We start from the raw sequence: 18,330 nt of genomic DNA, 5'->3' as shown, positions 1-18,330 counted from the left end.
ATGATGATGTCACATGACGCATCTTGGCCCAAATCTGCAGAAAATCTGCATTAATTTAGAAAAATCGCAAGCTCCTCCGAATACTGCAGAGAATATTGCTTGATTTTGTGTTAATTTCTGTGATTGCAAAATCTCGAAATCCTGGAGGGACTGATTATAATCATCAACACTCTATCTAGATCATGGGAGCTGCAATACTGTAAGTGTAAATGAAAAACTGTAAGCCAGGGCTGTGTAATTGTGAGTGGATCTCAATGTATGATCAAGTACACGATGTACATGAAAAATAACCGATGATTCATATGACACAATTTAGAGGGAAAAAAAAGGGTCAGGAATGAGAAGCCACACCTCTTTAGATGGCAAATGCCAATACACTTTTCCTCAATACATGCTATTTTGAATCAGAGTAGCTGCATAAATACCAAGACTACTGCACTAATTTGAATCAGCGAATCTTTATACACCAAGTTGACATGTTGTCAGTGACTCGTGGAAGAAATAAAAACTACTCAGGACAAAATTCCACAACTGTTAACGTCATGAATCCACGCTAACATTTTACTTTAAGAGGAAATCAAAATGATGTGTCATATATTGTTTTATCCATCATACCCTGAAATAAAATATTCAACATAATATGTAAAAGCTCAACCTTGTGATAATTCGTACCTATGGAAACAGGTGTGAGGTAAAACTAATGCAGGTGGTACCTTGAGGTAGTAGGTGATGAGCAGTTTGCGTAGGTCGTAAAGCTGCAGCATGGTGGCTGCGTTGTTCTCACTGATGCTGTAGCTCTGAAGCACGTACTTGGTGGTGGTGAGCTCCCAGGCGAGCCAGCGCAGATTAAACGCAGCGTTACATGAGAGAACGTGGGCCAGGTGACCCGGCTCGCAACAGCAACAGCCCTCATCCTCTTCCACGCCCTCAGTAATGGCCTCCACCTCCCGCTGCTGACAGTATGTGCCTGATCGGTTAAAACAAAGAACAACAGTAAGTGATTTCACTACAATATTCTACTTGTTATAGTTTATAAAGTGATTTTATGTCTTATATCTGAGAGAGAGACAAAAGGAGATGGACAGACAACAAGAGAGGAACCAGAACTTGGTTTACTAAAAAAAATTCCATTTGAAAAGTACACAACAAAAGAGGTTTTTAAATGGTTCATGGTTATCGATTTCTAAAGAGGTCTTACTTGGAACATTTTCTAAAACGTGTCCACATCCAGACCGTTAGATGTATGTATGAATACTGTTTTCCATTGTCTACGTTTACCACATTTCTAATTTCTCCCCAATCCTGGGTAAGGTTTGAGTATGTTTTACCCTCACCATTCACAAGGCTGTATTTTTAAACTCAACAGTACAAAACTATCAAATATATTGCAAATGCTTAACTACATTCCACGTCAGTGCTTCTCAAACTGGGGACCGTGGCCCACTAGGGGGGCCACCAGATGGCGCCACGGGGGGCCACATAGAAATTCTAGAACATTTTATTTGACCTGTATGTAAATCAGGATTGTCAACCTTTGAATGTGCATAAAAATGAGAAACATTAATAAATTAAGTCAATTATACATGGCACACTAAGACACACAACAAACAGAGACATCTAAGTTTACTAGAGGTACTAGAGGATGTAGTCTTTTAGCTGAGAAAGTTAATACAGAAGAGCCTAGCGTGAAATCTGATGACTCTAGGTGGCCACAAAGGGATGGACCCTCCACAAGGGGGGCCTCACGCTGATAAAGTTTTGATAATAAATGAGGGTAAGCCTCTTATATGTATTTAATTTTTTATATATATATATCCAGCCACCATAATCTGAAGGTTTCCATTTCTCTCTATACCTACTTACCCCTGAACTCGAGACCCCTCAGCTGGAAGGTGACGAGTCCGTTGCCAACCTCGATGAGGTGTATGAGAGCATTGAGGTAATCAGAGCCCAGAATGAAGCAGTCGCCTGTGCTGTAGTTCCCCCAGCGGCCCAGCAGCAGATCCCCACACAGAGAGTGCTGCAGTGAACGTGTCAGGTACTCATAGAAGATTGAATTCAGATTGTTATCATCACAGCCTGGAAGGAAAAAAATGAATATAGTCGAATTTATAGTCGAATTCGACTAGAATATCGTTGGATTTATAATAATAAGATTACACCAAATCAGTGAGCCTTGTTCTCATGTGTACATCTATATTATCTGCTCTAGAGTTAAGCATGAAAAGGTCATTTACCGGTATCCTTGTCAATCTGAGACATCAGTCTGCTGTTGGAATTGTCAATACGTTTTGTACTGAAAATAACAAATCAGAATAATCAGTGCATAAATAATAAGTGTAAAGTCATAAAAGCATCATTTAAATATCAGGCAAGTCTCTAGATTGTTGAGACATCACTGTGGCAAAACAGCTGGCATTCCCAAATTCCATCAAAGTGCATCAATCATCCATCCATTTATCTATCTAACAATAAAGCTTTTTTTTATTATTATTAAGGTGTTTTTTTTCTATACACATCAGCCTCATCAACCCAGCTATACTCAAGCATGAAAAGTAATTTTGCAGTATGTGGACACTAGCATTTGAATATACAGTACAGTAATCTGAAAGACTTGCTCCTGCAAAGAGCTTACGAATATTCCGTGAACCCTGCATTTTGAGTGCAAGAGGCTCTTACTTGTAGTTCCTCTCCCAAAACTTGACGGGACGTGGGTAGGATGTGATGAAAATGGCACTGCCCAGAAACGGGCTCAGTGGAGTGTAAAAGACGGTGGTGATTAATGTCTGCACCAGCAGCATGGCAGAATCTGAGCACATCTATTAAGGAAAATCGAAACATCTGAACCAATGAGTAAATGGTCATTTAGCACTCATGCACTAACTTGAAGGGCCTTTAAGTCGAAAATATTACTTCAATATTTATGTAATGAAAGTTACACATGTTCAGAGTTGATTTTATGAGTTCCCCATTCAGACTATGCAAAATAATTGTGTGTAGTTTACACCTCTGAGGTTGTCAGATTTTTATCAGAGATGGGGCTCTACAATAGCATCTACACCACCACTTTTAAACCCAAGCGCTTGCTTTTAAGTCCCAAAACACATTTTGGAACATTTGGGTTTGAGATCAAAAGATGAATATGAGATGATAGATCAGAATTTCAGCTTTCATTTCCTCATATTTACATCTAGATGTGTTAAACAACTTAGAACACGGCCACAGTAAAGGAACAGACTGTATTAAAGTAAATGAAAGTAAGACACTTCATATTTGGTTGCATATCATCTCTGTATTTCCTTGTGAATGCCAATCTGGCCTTTTGATTCTTGCGGCTCATGAATGGTTTGCATCTTGTGACATTCCAAATTGTTGTATTGGCTATACCCAATGTTCGTGCAGTGGCTCTGATGCAAGGGTTCAAACAAAATGTGGCAAGTTGTTTATCACATCTAGATGTAAATATGAGGAAATGAGAAGCTGAAATTCTGATCTTATGTCTCATATTCATCTTTTGGTCTCAAACCTAAATATCTTCAGTGTATAGTGAAAACAATAGAATTGGCCTTGCTGTTCCAATACTTTCAGAAGGAATTGTATATAAATGAGAAGATGGCAAGATAAACATCTGAGATAAACATCTAATATCTAATACCCTGACAATATATTCCTGCATATTGTGGTTATATCAAACTGTCAGACAGTGGCACTGTGCCGATACTGTAGCACAACAAATTGGGCTTAAATCCAAGTTCAGAATCATGCGTGACTGAGACATGCCTTTATTTTACTCAAACGTAACAGTCTGAATAGTTCTTAAGCCTGTAGATCTGAATACTGATGTGGGCAATTTCGGTATTAAATTCTCACTACACATGTTTAACTCAACTCTGATTACAGCCCCAAATATGCATATGATATTCTGTTTTTCCATTCAAATATTGGTAAGTATCAGTTTTTACATGCAGTAATTACAGCATGCAGGTCAGACTGTAAGGATACGTGGCACGGCGAAGGGCTGGGCGAAGGCGTGAAAAGCGCTGCCCCATGCTATCTGCCAAGGAGCAATGTAGACTAGAACAAAGTGCAGCTTGTGCAGAAGATCCCAGAGCTGCAGACAAAACACAGACCAGCTGACAATAAACAAACACTGAACTGAAAGCACATTCTGAACTGACTCTGCAATCATCATGGATAACTGATGGTACACTACAAGATGGCAATAAATAACAATGCCGTTGCTTGGCTGAAATCCACGGTAATGCTTAAGACACAAATCAATGAAATATTACTCTATAAATAATGAAGAAGTAGTTCAAGTAAGCATGTCATAATTATCTAAGGAGCTTGTTAAGTACATTAGACCCTGGAGCTGTGAAGTGGCGATGCTACCTGCTGCACTACTGTGTACGACAAATAATTTGGAATACTTTGAAAGGATTTTTGAAACTGTTCTGTGCATAATGCACTCCCAAGCCTTTCCTAATTGAGAATGCAGTAACGTCTCAGCCAGCAGAGCTCACCTTGTGGAAGACTATGGACATGAGGAAGAAGTTAAGCAGGAAGGTCTCAGAAGCCCTGCTGTAGTCAAACTCGAAGAAAATAATGGTGAAGATGAGCGTGAGGAACTGGTAGCTGGGATTGCAGAAGGACGAGCGCAGAAGCTTCATCCCAGCAACTGTCATCAATAAGACATCACAGCTGGAGCGAGACACAGACACCTGAGAAACTCAGGTGCAGAGGCAAGACACAGCCAAGCAAAGCACAGAGACATAAGGACAGGACTGGAAGCTAACAGCTAATGCTGACAAGCGCTAATGCTAATAAGAGCTATCACTGACAAGAGAGTTAATGCTAAAACTGAGCAAGAACTAATGCTAACAATTCATATATATATATATATATATATATATATATATATATATATATATATATGTATATATATATATATGTCTTTAGATTTTTGAAAGCTTTCTTTCCTTATTCAAATCCGGAAAAATCTTGAGTGGCCTTTTTTTGTCAACTGCTTGGTCTCAGTGATCATTCCAAGTCGAGTTATTCTGTTATTCTGATTTATTTGTTTTTAGTCGTGTCTTGTCTGTGAATTAAAAGCCAATATCAAAAATGTCTTTCCTGCTCTACTAGGGCACGTGACAATTTGACATGAGCTTCCCTTTTTAAAATGTTGTGCTTAAGTGTATAAATTATGAGTGTGATTTTTTTTTTTTAAATACAAATCTGCACAGACACTTACTGTATACCCAGCTTTTTCCGGTGACTGAGAGCGAAGCCATCATTAGTAAGGGCACTGAGCACAATGGCAGGGTACACGACATACTTCTCAAAGCTCAAGAGTCCTACATAGAGCCGCTCGAACCACATTAACTGAGCATCGTCTGAAATGCATCCATGACACACACACACACACACACACACACACACACACACACACACACAGTGAGGCACTGCTTTCTCTATACAGTGGTGCTAGTTATGAATCAAAGAAATGTATCTGCCAAACGTGGCATAGTAAAGTCTGAAACAAATGACAAATGATATATCAAAATATGATATTATGATGAGGCCATTTTCCACTGCACATTAAGAAACTTTCTGCCCCATAAAACTGGAACTGTGCTTTTTCCATTGGCCACAGGACCTGTACCAATGGTTCAAGTTTTACAGATTTGTGTACCTGTCGAAGATCGTCACTAACAGGAACTAATGGTTCTTTTGGTTGTTGATTCAGTACTCATATCCAGATGAATATAGAATTAAAAATAATAATAAGTCAGTTACGTTGCTGCTATGGATTGCTACGTATTGCTGTTGTGGATGCCTGTACAATTTTGTCCGTCATTTTTGTCAACAGTGGGTTAAAATTTAATCACAAGCAGGGGTTCCTGTTATCATTGGTGAAATTTCAAAACTTTTTATGTTGCACAACCAAACAATGGTGTTATTCAGTCCGTGCAGGAGTTCACACAGGGTTTTTTGTGATTGTTGCGGCCAAAAACGCTCAAAATCTATGATGCAATCTGCTGAGTTTTTTGTGCTTTTTTGCGGAAAACTACTTGAATTGGCAAAATTGCAATTGCACGAAATTGTTTTGCACGGTCTTTCACAGTGATTGTTGGTAAATGAGACCTTTTAGCTGAACTCATGTTCGATGCATGTGAATCGAAGAGGGCTTTGACTGGATGCGTGTTGTGATGATGTCACGTGACTCATCTTGGCTCAAATCCGCGGAAAATCTGCAGAGTTTGCTTGATTTTGCATTCATTTCTGCGATCGCGAAATCCTGAAGGGACTGGCTATCGGCAACAATGGTGATATGCCAAAATAATGGTGTAGTCGCTTTTTCTGCCATTATTATGACCACTTCATTTGTCTCTGAACTTGGTGGAAATATTATTAAATATTATTAAAGTATTATTATGTCCTGTTTGACCCGATTCCTTTTATCGAACCTACAGAGGATAAAACCTCTACCACAAGAGTCACATCTACCAAGGAACTGTGTGATCAAAAAACATGAAATTGTACAGCATAATCCTACTAGTAGTGCAAGTAATCTGTATCACTAATGTTACACTGAACATGATCCCCAGCCTCATCTTATTAATCACTTACTCGTATTAAAGTACTATTCATGATGAGGAATGGAAATCTGGACCCACAGTAAGTCCTGTAGGATTTAAGGATTAAATGAAGGTATAGAATAAGGAACAGCACTTACCTGAGGGCTCATATTGGGGGAACTCTTTACTCTTAAGCACTGGCTGTGAGATCCACAACCAGGGATGATGTTTGCGTAACTGAGGGATTAGATAGTGGGTGACGAAGCCCACAGTTGCTGCCAGTGCATACAGCACTATGGTCACAAAGGGCTGCATTAAAAATACAAGAAATGTTATTTGAAAAGTAGCAACCTCATTTGCTATACATACACTATAATAGTGCTCTTCAAAAATGATTACATGACTAATTAGACTATAAGCTCCCAGGACAAACCATTTTAGATCGTGCTTGGATATGAAGCACTGATCAATAACTGACCATTCATCCAAATGCACAGCCTAGTGATAGTGTTCATTAAGGCTACTGTTATTGGTTGATGTAGCATTTTTGTTCTGGGCACTTATGTTGTTCATAACTAAAGCTTCTAGCATTAGGATTTGGGAATCATACATTAATGCAGTCTGGGGAGAAAAATCAAAACCATCAACGCTCATCTACTGTCCAAATATTTGATGATTTTTTAAAATAAATAAAAAGTCAATATTTTAAAATCAGAAACACTCACCCTTAAAGACAGGAAGACCGTACTGGCAGTGACAGCGAAAGTCAAAACTGAAGCGACGGTGCACACAATCAGATCCGAGATCAGTATCTCTCTCTAAGAAAGGAAAAGAGCCACGGTGAGGCAATCAGACCAGCAGTGGTCCATCTGCACCATATTAACCATAATGGTCCTTACCACTGAGCTCTGGAGCTTCTTTGGAAGAGGATCTTCATTCTCAGAGGGCTCTTCCTCCACCTCGCCTTCACTGAACGCTGGCATGAATTTGGACTTAAACAAAGAGCTGAGGTGAAATACGAAGAAGAATGGTATTTATTGATCAGATGTGTAATATCAGATGTATCTGGCTCTTGCAGAGAAGCATAACGTAGTAGTCTAGCTGAGAAATACGCTATCCAAATAGGGTTTTCTTACAACAGTACAGAAGGGTCACTGCTTTGTCGACTGAGATGGTACGACAGGGCTACCAGCAGAGCACAAAACCCAGAGAACAGGGCTGGGATGTGCTGCTCGTTCCAAGGTTCCTGAACACATTAGCAATGGCAATGAGAAAGAAGTCAAATTCACTTCATGGTGACATTTTGATGTGAATTGAGCATGTCTGACCAGGCTTACAACTAAACCCTAACTGAACTAAACTAACAGAAGTTTGCACTACTGCCCTGCTGAAACACATACGTGCAATATGCATGAACTGGCTTTGTAGTTGGTAAGTGTATATACGCAGTCCCTGCAGGATTTTGCGTTTTTGCAATCGCAGAAATTAACGAAAAATCAAGCAAAATATATTCAGAGGAACTTGCAATTTTTCAAAATGACCGCAGATTTGGGCCAAGGCGCATCATGTGACCTCATCACAACGTGCATTCAGCCAAAGCCTTCTTTGATTCATGTGTGTCGAACATGAGTACAGCTAAAAGGTCTCAGTTACCAACAAACATCACTGCAAAAGGCCGTGCAAAACAGTTCCGTGTGATTGCAATTTCGTAAATTAGAGTTTTCCGTAAAAAAAAACCCTCAAATTTTTTAAAAAGCCACAGCAAAATCAAGCATTTTTGGCCACAGCAATCATAAAAGAAACTCCACAAAATCCTATAATGACTGTATAAGCTGCTGTTGCTGGTGTATAAACTCCCAGCTGCTCAGTTTTATTTTAAGGCCTATATTGATCTACCATCATGCTCATTACACACAAGCCAACTCAAATGAAGAATAATGAAAAACTGCAAGTTCCTCAGAATATCGCTTGATTTTGCATTCATTCCTACGATCGCTGAATAAATCAGAAAAAATAGGCTTTTGTTCTTGGGTGAACATTAGCCACAAACGCCACTCCACTCACATCAGACATGTTCATTCCTGACCACAGAAATATCAACTAAGCAAGAACAAGAAAAACTGGCTCATGCCTCACTGTTCATTTATCCAGCTTTTCTTATATATCATCTTATAATTACAGGGCAGTAACACAGAACGTAACACAAAATGTTTTTAATTTAAACCACACCTTCAGTGCACCAAAACAGAATCCATACAGTAATGTTAACACCAACAGACTCCTCCCTATACAGTAGATGGCTGAGTGGAGTCCAGTTGCAGCTAAGAAGAAAAGAAAACGTCAGTGACCACCTCACTAAATAGTTTATAACTTGTACTAACATTATAGAAAATTGTTACAAACCTGTTCCACCAAAAAAGTGTATATCGATTTGCTCGAGAAAGTAAATAACAAATGTGTTGATTTGCGGGAAGAGGCCAAGGAGGAAGGTTATTGGAAAGCAGTATGTAAATCCTAAAAGGAGCAAAGGTAAAAGTAAGTATACATATATACATAATAATATATAATACAAATACTGAAATACATTTTTATACTGAAATAAAAAATATTAAAATATGTATACTTTTTTTTTCTTTTTTTTAATCAGTTTTATTGAGTGTCAATCGCTTAAACACCTCCCACTAATTTACTTTAATATTTCTATTGGTCCTTTAAATGTAATATTAGGGCTACACAAAAAAAAATCATATTAAAATTGCAATTTCTCAATAAAATGTGATTCAAGACTGTCACGTTTTGGACGTAATGGAGGTTAGGACGGATGCAAGTGCAGATAAGAGCTTTTAATAAAGAGAGGCAGGCAGACAAATCCAAATCATAAGACAATAGCGTGGTCAAAAACAGGTAATGGGTCAGGCGATCTGCAAACAGGCATAAACGAGGCAAGGCAAGAACCGAGAACAAGATCAAAGAACAAGAATCAAAACGAGGAACAGGGTACAAACGCTTGGTATGGTGATAACACTCAATACTTCATGAAGAGTGAATGCCTCGAAAGTCCTTTTAAACTGTGGTGTGATTGTGTGTGAGATTGGATGCAGGTGTGCGTGAATAGAATGAATGAGTGTTCCGGGAATTGCGGTCCATGGCGGCCATGTTTGTAGGCCACAGTGCAGGATGGGAAATGTTGTCACTGGTTTGCTGTGATATGACAAAGACCAACGATGATTCTGCACTCAGACAACCATTATACAAAACAAAGTGCCAGTATTTCTCCTTATGCAGCATATATGCTGTACCACATGACCTCTCTCTCTCTCTCTCTCTCACACACACACACACACACACACACACACAAAAAAAAGAACAAGGTGATAGAATTCATTTCAAATATACCCAAACTTATCTGTACTAAACAAATGTTTAATATTATCTACTAAATATTAAATTACCAACGAAACAAACAACATCATGCTCAAAAATTGCCAGGGATGTATTACGCATAGAGCATGTTTATCAAGACAGATTTTCACCCACGAGTAGCTTATGCGCTGCTATGGGCCAAATAACAGAAACTATGACTGTGACTATGACTAATTATTTAACCAGCCATTAATACTGCTGGTTTCATTAAATTTGGGAGGATACGCTGTGCTCTCAGCATGCTAATATGATTAAAGTTTTATACTAAACAGCAGGTATTCTTGGATTTTGGCTACTGCAGTACAATTGTGCCATAAAACAGCAATTCAAAATGCAGATGAGGAAAATCTAGAGTTGAGGTCACAAGTGTACATACACCCTGCAGAATTTTTTTTTTTTTTTTTTTTAATAAGAGCGATCATAAAAATTGCATTTTGTTATGTATTCTGAATAAGCTATTTCACACAACAGATGTTTACATATAGTCCACAAGACACAATAATAACTGAATTTACACATATGAACCAGTTCAAAAGTTTACATACGCATGATTCTTAATACTCTGTGGTATTATCTGGACTTTTGATGTTCTTCAGCATCAGTGAATGTTTGCACCTTTTGTAATAGTCGTGTATGAACCCCTCATCCATATGAATGGATCTCAACATCATATAGCTGCTGTTGGAAAGGGGTTAAATATGCAGAAGATGCTGGAAAAGTAAAGAATGTGCAGGACCTGGAGGATTTTTCTGGAGAACAGTGGGCAGTTTAACTGCTCACGACAAACAAGGGACTCATGAACAACTCTCACAAAACATACAAACAGTCACTGATCACTTTTGAAATGGTTCATTTGTGTAAAATCAGTTATTATTGTGTCTTGTGGACTACATGTAAACATCTGTTGAGTTAAATAGCTTATTCAGGGCAGTACTAAATAAAAAAAATGAATGCCATTTTTATGATCCCTGTTATTTTCTTCTTTTAAAAAAAAAATAAAATAAAATCTTAACATTTTGAAGATTCTGCAAGGGGCATGTAAATTTATGACCGCAACTGTCCCGAACTCAGTAATGTAAGAATTTAATAAATGCACATAATGTTCCTTACCGAATTGCTCAAAGAATCTTAAGTGAGAAAATGAGAAAAATCAGAAAACACATTCTATCCAAAAAATTGTGCAGCTCTTTAATACATAATACTTACCGATTAAAACATCTTGTACAAATCGGAGTATGTCCGATATTACAATCGTAATGCCGTATAAGGTGAACACAGGCAGGTCTGATCTTTTCAGCTTCAGCTCCAGAATCCAAATAAGGCCACAGAACATGCAGAAATATGCAGCTCGACTGTAGGCAATGATTTGATTATGTCCCTAAAAAAAACAACAGCCATAAAAGGTGGTGAGTCCTAAATGAACCACATTATATGCCATTATTAATGTTGTTCTGATTCAGTTGCTCTTACATGTGTAGGTGATGCTGCGTCTGGCTGGACACTCTGCAAAAACAAAGAACAGTTTATAACAGCCTGTAACACAGCAACAGGTACGTTATGGTTAATAAGTAGTATACATTACCTTTAATAAGGAGTACTGACAGCTGGCCATGACGAGACAAAACTGGAAAACCCAGAAGTCCTTAAAGCAACCTTGGTTCAGGAGCACAAAGCCCAGAAAAGCAACCAGGAAGGCTAAAAACACGGCAGCCGTGTTCTCCTTCCAGTCCCGATTCCTGTAAGAACCATGGAGGTACTCAGTTTGGTTTCAGACACTTTATATCCAAGTTAATATACAACAGTAAATTTCTGACCTGTCCAGCAGCGCCATTAAGGTCAACCGATCGTACAGGATGTTGATCCATTTCCCAGGAAACACTTTCAGCTTATAGTAGAGCTTCCGGGACGGCTTCTCCTCAGTAGTCGTGTCAGAGGAGTCGTCAATAGAATCCTCCTCCTGCAGTCAAACAATATAAGCACACCGATGAGCGATCTGTCTTCATCTGACAGCTGCTCATTTTACAGACAGTTAATAATAATAATGTGTAAATATCATAACAACAAGAAATATTAAAAAAAAAAAAAAAAATACCTCACAATACAAAAAGAACAAATCTCTGTAGCATTTTCTAAAGAATTTGCATTACAGTTATGGCATTCAACAGACGCCCTTATCCAGAGCAGTTTACATTCATCTCATTTATACAACTGAGCAGTTGAGAGTTAAGGCCCTTGCTCAAGGGCCCAGCAGTGGCAGCTTGCCTGAAAGATCTCGGGGTGTGTTCTCCTGGGCCGAAGCCGGTGAGCTGGAATGATACGGCGCTGAAACGGACAATCAGGATGCCCACCCACTAACCCATCCTGGCACTCCGAGTTGGAGGACGTGGAAAGGAGATCACTAATTAAATATAACAAGGCAAAGGCAAAGTGAGAGATAATCATGCAGGTCAACATGCAGATTTAAATTTCTTTAGCTACAAGGATTGGCTGCAATCTCTGGCTGATGAGCAAAGTACTGAATATTGGTTTGTCAAAATGTGGTATGATATTCCAGGCTTTCCACTGTACCATATGTTCCCTGTGATGAGTTCAGCTCCAAGAGGCAAATTTAATGATCTTTCATTGTACAGCTTGCGAGGTCTGTCCCCTGAAAAACATTTCCCATTTCCTATTAGCCTTGGTCCATCATTTGGAAATGACTTAATAAGAATAATTACTACTTTGGCCATGTTTAAATTGCCACATTGATTAATTTTTAACTATATGTCACTTACTGTGTATTGTGTGGAAGGTGTAGGCCTCCTCTTTGGATGTTGCTTCTGGTCTACAGATGACCTGCAGCATTGAGCTTTCTGATTGAGAGGTCTGAGAGGGCAGAGAGTCGTAGTCCGGATCCCTTTCCTTATCTGTCTGAGGACTAGAAGAGGGAAGAGATAATGGTTTGCCTATCGGCTGGTTTTGTTAGTGTGTGGTGGGTGTGTGGCTGGTTTCATATTGGTGAAATTAGAGGTTGCGTAATATTGACAACTATATATTAGTTTATTGTACATACATGCTACAGAAATATTGGAACTGATATATGAGTGGTCCAAAATATCTTTTAATTCTTGTGTTCTGATGATAAATACGCTTGTTGTACAAGGTGTTTCCCATAAAATCAAAAATAAAATGAAAACAGAAATGAATATGTTTAAGACTTACCTGTAAACTACTGAATGGAAATGTTCAATGTCTGAATAGACATTTAATAAGTAGGGAACAAAGAATGAAATGGTGTGCAGTTGTGGTGTGATGCAGTCCGATGTGAACTGGCGTTATCCCGGAATCTAGTATTTTCCAATAACAGCATGTCTGGAAGTTTTTTCTTCCTCTTAATCCAAAGTAATTTGCCAACAATTCCATTTTTTATTTATTCATGAACAACATTTCATGCTTTTTAAGCATTTATAGTTACATTTAATGTTGTGGAAAGTCTGCAAAACAAGTTCATTCTTGTTAACACTTACATTATAGCAGCTATAAACAGTCGTTCCCTCGCCAACCACCCTTTCTTTTTATCTCTTGAAGTTTACTGTATAAGACAAAACCTAGCTTGTCATGCTATACAGAAACCAGAAAGCGCAAAGTCACCTGTCATGAAGACTTTCCTATTGCGGAAAACTTGCTTCTGACCAATCAGATTCGAGAATTCAACAGCGCTGTAGTATAGGACTATTTAACTCACAGCCATAGCCATAACTTTGGAAATGTAGGTATACAATAATACCTGTTGTGTCCACATATATGTTATAAATACACATCCTACCTGTCAGGAGAGACGATGGGAATCTCTTTCTCTGGAAAGCTGTGCAGTGTGTCTGTAGCCAGACTGTTCGGAGGGTTTGGAGGATCTTGCTGTCCAGCCTCGTCTGTGCGTTCTAAGCTCTTCACCACAACTGTAGTGTCCTCTGATAAGAATCAGAACCAGGACCAATAAGAACACAATGCCTCTCGTATCATATCATAGCATCAAAGAAACAAGGCAACGTGTCCACTAACTTTTCAATTGCAGTGTATGTATTATTAAAATAAAGTGATCTCAAAAACCAAAACTACGGTTTATCAAATTGTAGGTATATTTAGTGTTTAAGGGAACATCTGTATTTGGGAGTTTTTCAATAGCCCATCAAAAAGCATTCGCATGGAGAATTGTACATTGATGTTACAATTATAAATCATATGTACTCTATATATTTATGATGTGACTTACCATTTCAGTTTTTCAGTTTTTTCTCTCTCCATATATTTCCTAATCTATTATCTAATCTGTTATCTATTCAGAAGATCATCAGGATCTCTGTACCTACCATTGGCAGCTCCAAACATGAACACTGAACCCACAAGGTCACAAGCATTATGGATGGCCCCTCCCACCCCACGGCTCTCATGGACCTTTTATCCCTCTGCCATCTGGCAGAAGATACCGAAGCATCCACAACTAGACTCCCCAACAGCTTCTTTCCTGAGGTGCTCTCCAACACCGACCTGGACTAATCCCAACACCCACTATCATTCGACCGTCAGTACACACTTGCATTTTAAAATTACACCATGTCTACCCAATAGACAATACTATTGTGCTGCTATGAGACTGAAATTGCTTCTTTTTTATCCCATTGAAAACAGTTCTGTTGTTCAGTCTAATCATATGGTATGTATTTATTTTGCTGTGTATTTATTGTATATTTTTCACGCATCTCACCCTGTCATATATTTTGCACTTTATGTATTCCTGTATACCATCATACTGCATTGTGCTGCACCATGGTTCTGAAGAAACATATAGTGTTTATAGGAGGAATGATATCCAAGGATATTCTTCTTTGATAAAATGTAAAAAAAAAAAAAAAAAAGTCATGTTACAATGTCCTGCTTGTTCATGCATTGTTTTAGACACTCCTTCTACTGACATACAGTTTTGTTTGTACTCTGTACATTTTTTAAATTCACTCTTGACAAGACCATCTGCCAAACGACTAAATGCAAATATCCAATGATGTCTTCTCTTTTGCTGATCAGCACAGACATTGTTAGTGGAGCTGATCTCAGTTGTTTCAACATCACACAGCCTCACAGTGATCCTGATGCATCCATTAACTGCAGTCCATTAACTCCAGCCCATTACTGCGACATGAAGATAAAAGTAGCTGGAGTATGTTTCTACTGATGAATATAGGCTATTAGATTAGACTCCAATTTGATTTTTAAAAGATTTTTCATGTTCACACATCTTGATCAAAATCAGATCTGTGACACATTTTGGGTAAACATCAGATTTGCACCACTTCAGCCGTGTATAGTGAATGTAGTCTATGTGCTTCCCATGTTTTCTGCTTATATCACAGTAAAGCACTCCAACACTAGCTCTGAATTATCATCAATGGAAGATGGAACATTTATGGATACTTTGTTTTCAAAGTTAATAACTCCTCATTGCATGTTTTAAAAAACCCTGGAGGATTTTGATAGCAGATCCTAAAGCAAGTATCAAGCGATGTAAAATTCTTTCCTCTGAAAATATCCAACTGATTTTCATTATCTCCAGCAGTTAATGAATTTTACTCAGATATGGAATGGCTTTGTAACTGGGTTATCATTAGTTACTGCGGAATATTACTGAGATAGTTACAACGATCTCTGTAATCTGAAGCTCAGTTAGGAGACATACATACATAGAAACCATTTTAGTTTTGAACTTTCATTGTCATTCCAGACTTTCATTGTTAGCTGTTGTTACGGCTTGTCCACAGTAACATGTATCCGTTTGGAAACGTGATTTTATATCAAACCGATTTTCGTCAACATTTGCATTTTTGTATAATTTCCAACGTGTCCACACTGTAACACAGTGAAGATGTCCATATTAGAAATTTGCAAGTATCATGCAAACCACATCTGTGCATGTTCTCTGCATGTCTGTATGGGTTTCCTCCAGGTTCTCTAGTTTCCTCACACATCTCAAAAGCATGCCGGTAGGTGGCCTGGCTATGCTACATTGCCCATTAAGTGTGTGAATACATTTGTGCATGGTGCACTGGATTTCCATCCAGGGTGTATATTCCCACCTAACTCCCAGCGTTTCCAGAATGGGCTCCAGATCTGCCGCAATCCTGAGCAGGATAAAGCACTTAAGTGCTGAAGATGAATGAATGAATGCAGACCTCAGTCATATAACAGCGAATAAAAAGTAATGCTGGGTTTATATTATGCATAGCTTTGTAAAATTGAATGACCAAAACAGCACCAACAAAATCAATAACTTATAATTTCATTTTAAATGTGTTGGAGTTGAGATCAGATGATAATTATGGGCTAATCACCGGATGACAGATATCCATCCATCTAGCTTCTGTACCGCCTGTCCTACACAGGGTCATAGGGAGCCTGGAGCCTATCAAAGGGGACTCGAGGCACAGGGCGGGGGACCCCCTGGGCAGGGTACCAACACAGGGCACAATTGCACACACACTCGCACACCCATTCACACACTACGGACAATTTGGAGAGGCCAAATGGTGAGGAAACCAGAGATCCTGGAGGAAACCCCCAAACACAGAGGCTAGAGCCGAACCCCCAACCCTGGACATGCGAGGCAAACGTGCTAACCACTAAGCCACTATGCACCCCCCAAGACAGATATCACCATTTTCAAATATCTGGATTGTATGGACAGAAGGTCAAAGCAAGAAATAAAAATCTTTAAATGTTTCCATAGTGCTGTGGGCAGCATGTTACACATGCAAATTGCAAATCTAAAATTCTCATTGCAGTTAAGCGGATAATACATGTCTCATAACATGCCAATCATACCTCCCCCCCAAAAAAGAAGATTAAAGACTGACCATCTGTTTTAGTTTTCTGCTCCTCCTTCTGCTGATCCTCTGTTTGCTTCCCTCCCCCACTTCTGGTACTGCTGATAGACTCCAGCATTGAAACAAACTCCACAAAGTTGGACTCGTTGGGCAATTGGCCCTCTTTGTCCTCTAAGTCCGACTTAGATGAGGTCATGGTCTGCAGCTTGGATTTGGCTCGATGGCCAATCAGGACAGCGTCCCTTCCACTGTCAATGCTAAGTCCTCTTGCATGCATCCTTCCTCTTCCACCAAACCTCCCAAAGCCAGAAGGGATTTGCAAGAATCCATCAGAGTCTGACTTCAGCTCAGTGTGCTCACTCTCATCTGGATGGGAGTGCACATCAATGCCCGAGGAGCTGTTATTAGTGTTTGGACTGGGGTTCTCAAACTCATGTTCAATGGACAATGCTTCTTGTTGGGCAGAAATGGACCCAACTGGCTCATTTGAGTCTTGACTCTCATGAGCCACAGACTGTTTTTGAGGAGATAATTCATTAGGATTTGTCCTCCTGTCTTTATTATCTTTGACACAGCTTTCTTCCTCCTCTTGAGGTGAATCAAAGGTAATGACTGGGATTTTGACAGGAGAATCCCCCATCTGGTCTTGCTGAGCCAGGCGGTATTGAACTGACTCCAGGAGGCTGAGCCTGACTGACTCCTCGAGCTCAGCTGCTGTCTGAGGATCACAGCTCATTGTGATGACGATCTTCACCGTATCATTCTCATCCAGGCGGGTTGATAAACCAGAATTGTCAACCAGTACCACAGAGATTTCATCTGAGCAGTAGGTCTCCTCAGGCTTCTCTTCCTCTTCATCCTCTTTAGCCTCTGAGGACCGACTGCCAGTGTTGTTGAGGTCTGGAAGTGGTGGTGTCTCTTTCTCAGCTTCTTCTTGGATCCCCTCCTCTTCACTGCTGGTAGAAGGGGGCAGACCTTCATCAGCTGTGTCCCCTTGGGTTGGCTGTCTTTGCTCTGACTGTAAGAGTGGGGCTGATTGGTCAGTATTGGGACTAAATGCATCTTCAGGGGTCAGTTTCTCCTCAGCTTCGGTTCTTTCCTTACACTTCTGAAAGGATGTGTCATCTTGACCTGCAAAATCCATACAGTCAAATAATTCTACTCAGTGCTAGACTTTGTCATAAGCTTTATATTTAACTGTGTATTTTTTTCCATGTAAGCACACCAAGTAGTTCTGATTAATTTTACACTATACTCCAATCGTCCAGTGCCTCCCAGAAGAGGCTTGGTTCCTTCTGAGTCTGGTGCCTTTTGATGTATCTTCCTCATGTTTTCTCAGGGAGTTTTTCCTTGCCACTGTCTGAATTTCTGTAAAGCCATTCTGTAACCGTGTCTATTGTTAAAAGTGCTACACAAATAAACTTGGATTGAATCGAACTATCCTCTCATCAAATAGCATTACAGGGACTACATAA

The 18,330-nt window shown here is 39.3% G+C and overlaps 1 protein-coding gene across 1 annotated transcript in view; it reads right to left on the bottom strand.

Annotated features, from left to right (window-relative positions):
• Nucleotides 1-18,330, bottom strand: part of pcnx2 (pecanex 2) — a 36,899-nt gene that overhangs the window by 13,039 nt on the left and 5,530 nt on the right. Inside the window, exons 5-26 of the mRNA XM_053621440.1 lie at nucleotides 16,886-17,986; nucleotides 13,810-13,951; nucleotides 12,779-12,921; nucleotides 12,573-12,651; nucleotides 12,267-12,402; nucleotides 11,819-11,961; nucleotides 11,587-11,740; nucleotides 11,475-11,507; nucleotides 11,211-11,382; nucleotides 8,985-9,095; nucleotides 8,811-8,902; nucleotides 7,718-7,827; nucleotides 7,481-7,586; nucleotides 7,307-7,399; nucleotides 6,740-6,890; nucleotides 5,255-5,396; nucleotides 4,524-4,701; nucleotides 4,003-4,111; nucleotides 2,680-2,809; nucleotides 2,238-2,296; nucleotides 1,864-2,079; nucleotides 714-967 (exon numbers count right to left, since the gene is read on the bottom strand). Of these exons, the coding sequence (XP_053477415.1) occupies nucleotides 714-967; nucleotides 1,864-2,079; nucleotides 2,238-2,296; nucleotides 2,680-2,809; nucleotides 4,003-4,111; nucleotides 4,524-4,701; nucleotides 5,255-5,396; nucleotides 6,740-6,890; nucleotides 7,307-7,399; nucleotides 7,481-7,586; nucleotides 7,718-7,827; nucleotides 8,811-8,902; nucleotides 8,985-9,095; nucleotides 11,211-11,382; nucleotides 11,475-11,507; nucleotides 11,587-11,740; nucleotides 11,819-11,961; nucleotides 12,267-12,402; nucleotides 12,573-12,651; nucleotides 12,779-12,921; nucleotides 13,810-13,951; nucleotides 16,886-17,986 (3,854 nt within the window). The remainder of the gene's footprint in view (nucleotides 1-713; nucleotides 968-1,863; nucleotides 2,080-2,237; nucleotides 2,297-2,679; nucleotides 2,810-4,002; nucleotides 4,112-4,523; nucleotides 4,702-5,254; nucleotides 5,397-6,739; nucleotides 6,891-7,306; nucleotides 7,400-7,480; nucleotides 7,587-7,717; nucleotides 7,828-8,810; nucleotides 8,903-8,984; nucleotides 9,096-11,210; nucleotides 11,383-11,474; nucleotides 11,508-11,586; nucleotides 11,741-11,818; nucleotides 11,962-12,266; nucleotides 12,403-12,572; nucleotides 12,652-12,778; nucleotides 12,922-13,809; nucleotides 13,952-16,885; nucleotides 17,987-18,330) is intronic.

The sequence above is a fragment of the Ictalurus furcatus genome, chromosome 3 (assembly GCF_023375685.1).
Source record: "Ictalurus furcatus strain D&B chromosome 3, Billie_1.0, whole genome shotgun sequence".
NCBI classification, from domain to species: domain Eukaryota; kingdom Metazoa; phylum Chordata; class Actinopteri; order Siluriformes; family Ictaluridae; genus Ictalurus; species Ictalurus furcatus.
Note: the sequence above shows the minus strand (reverse complement) of the source record. Positions and strands in the feature narration are given on the sequence as shown.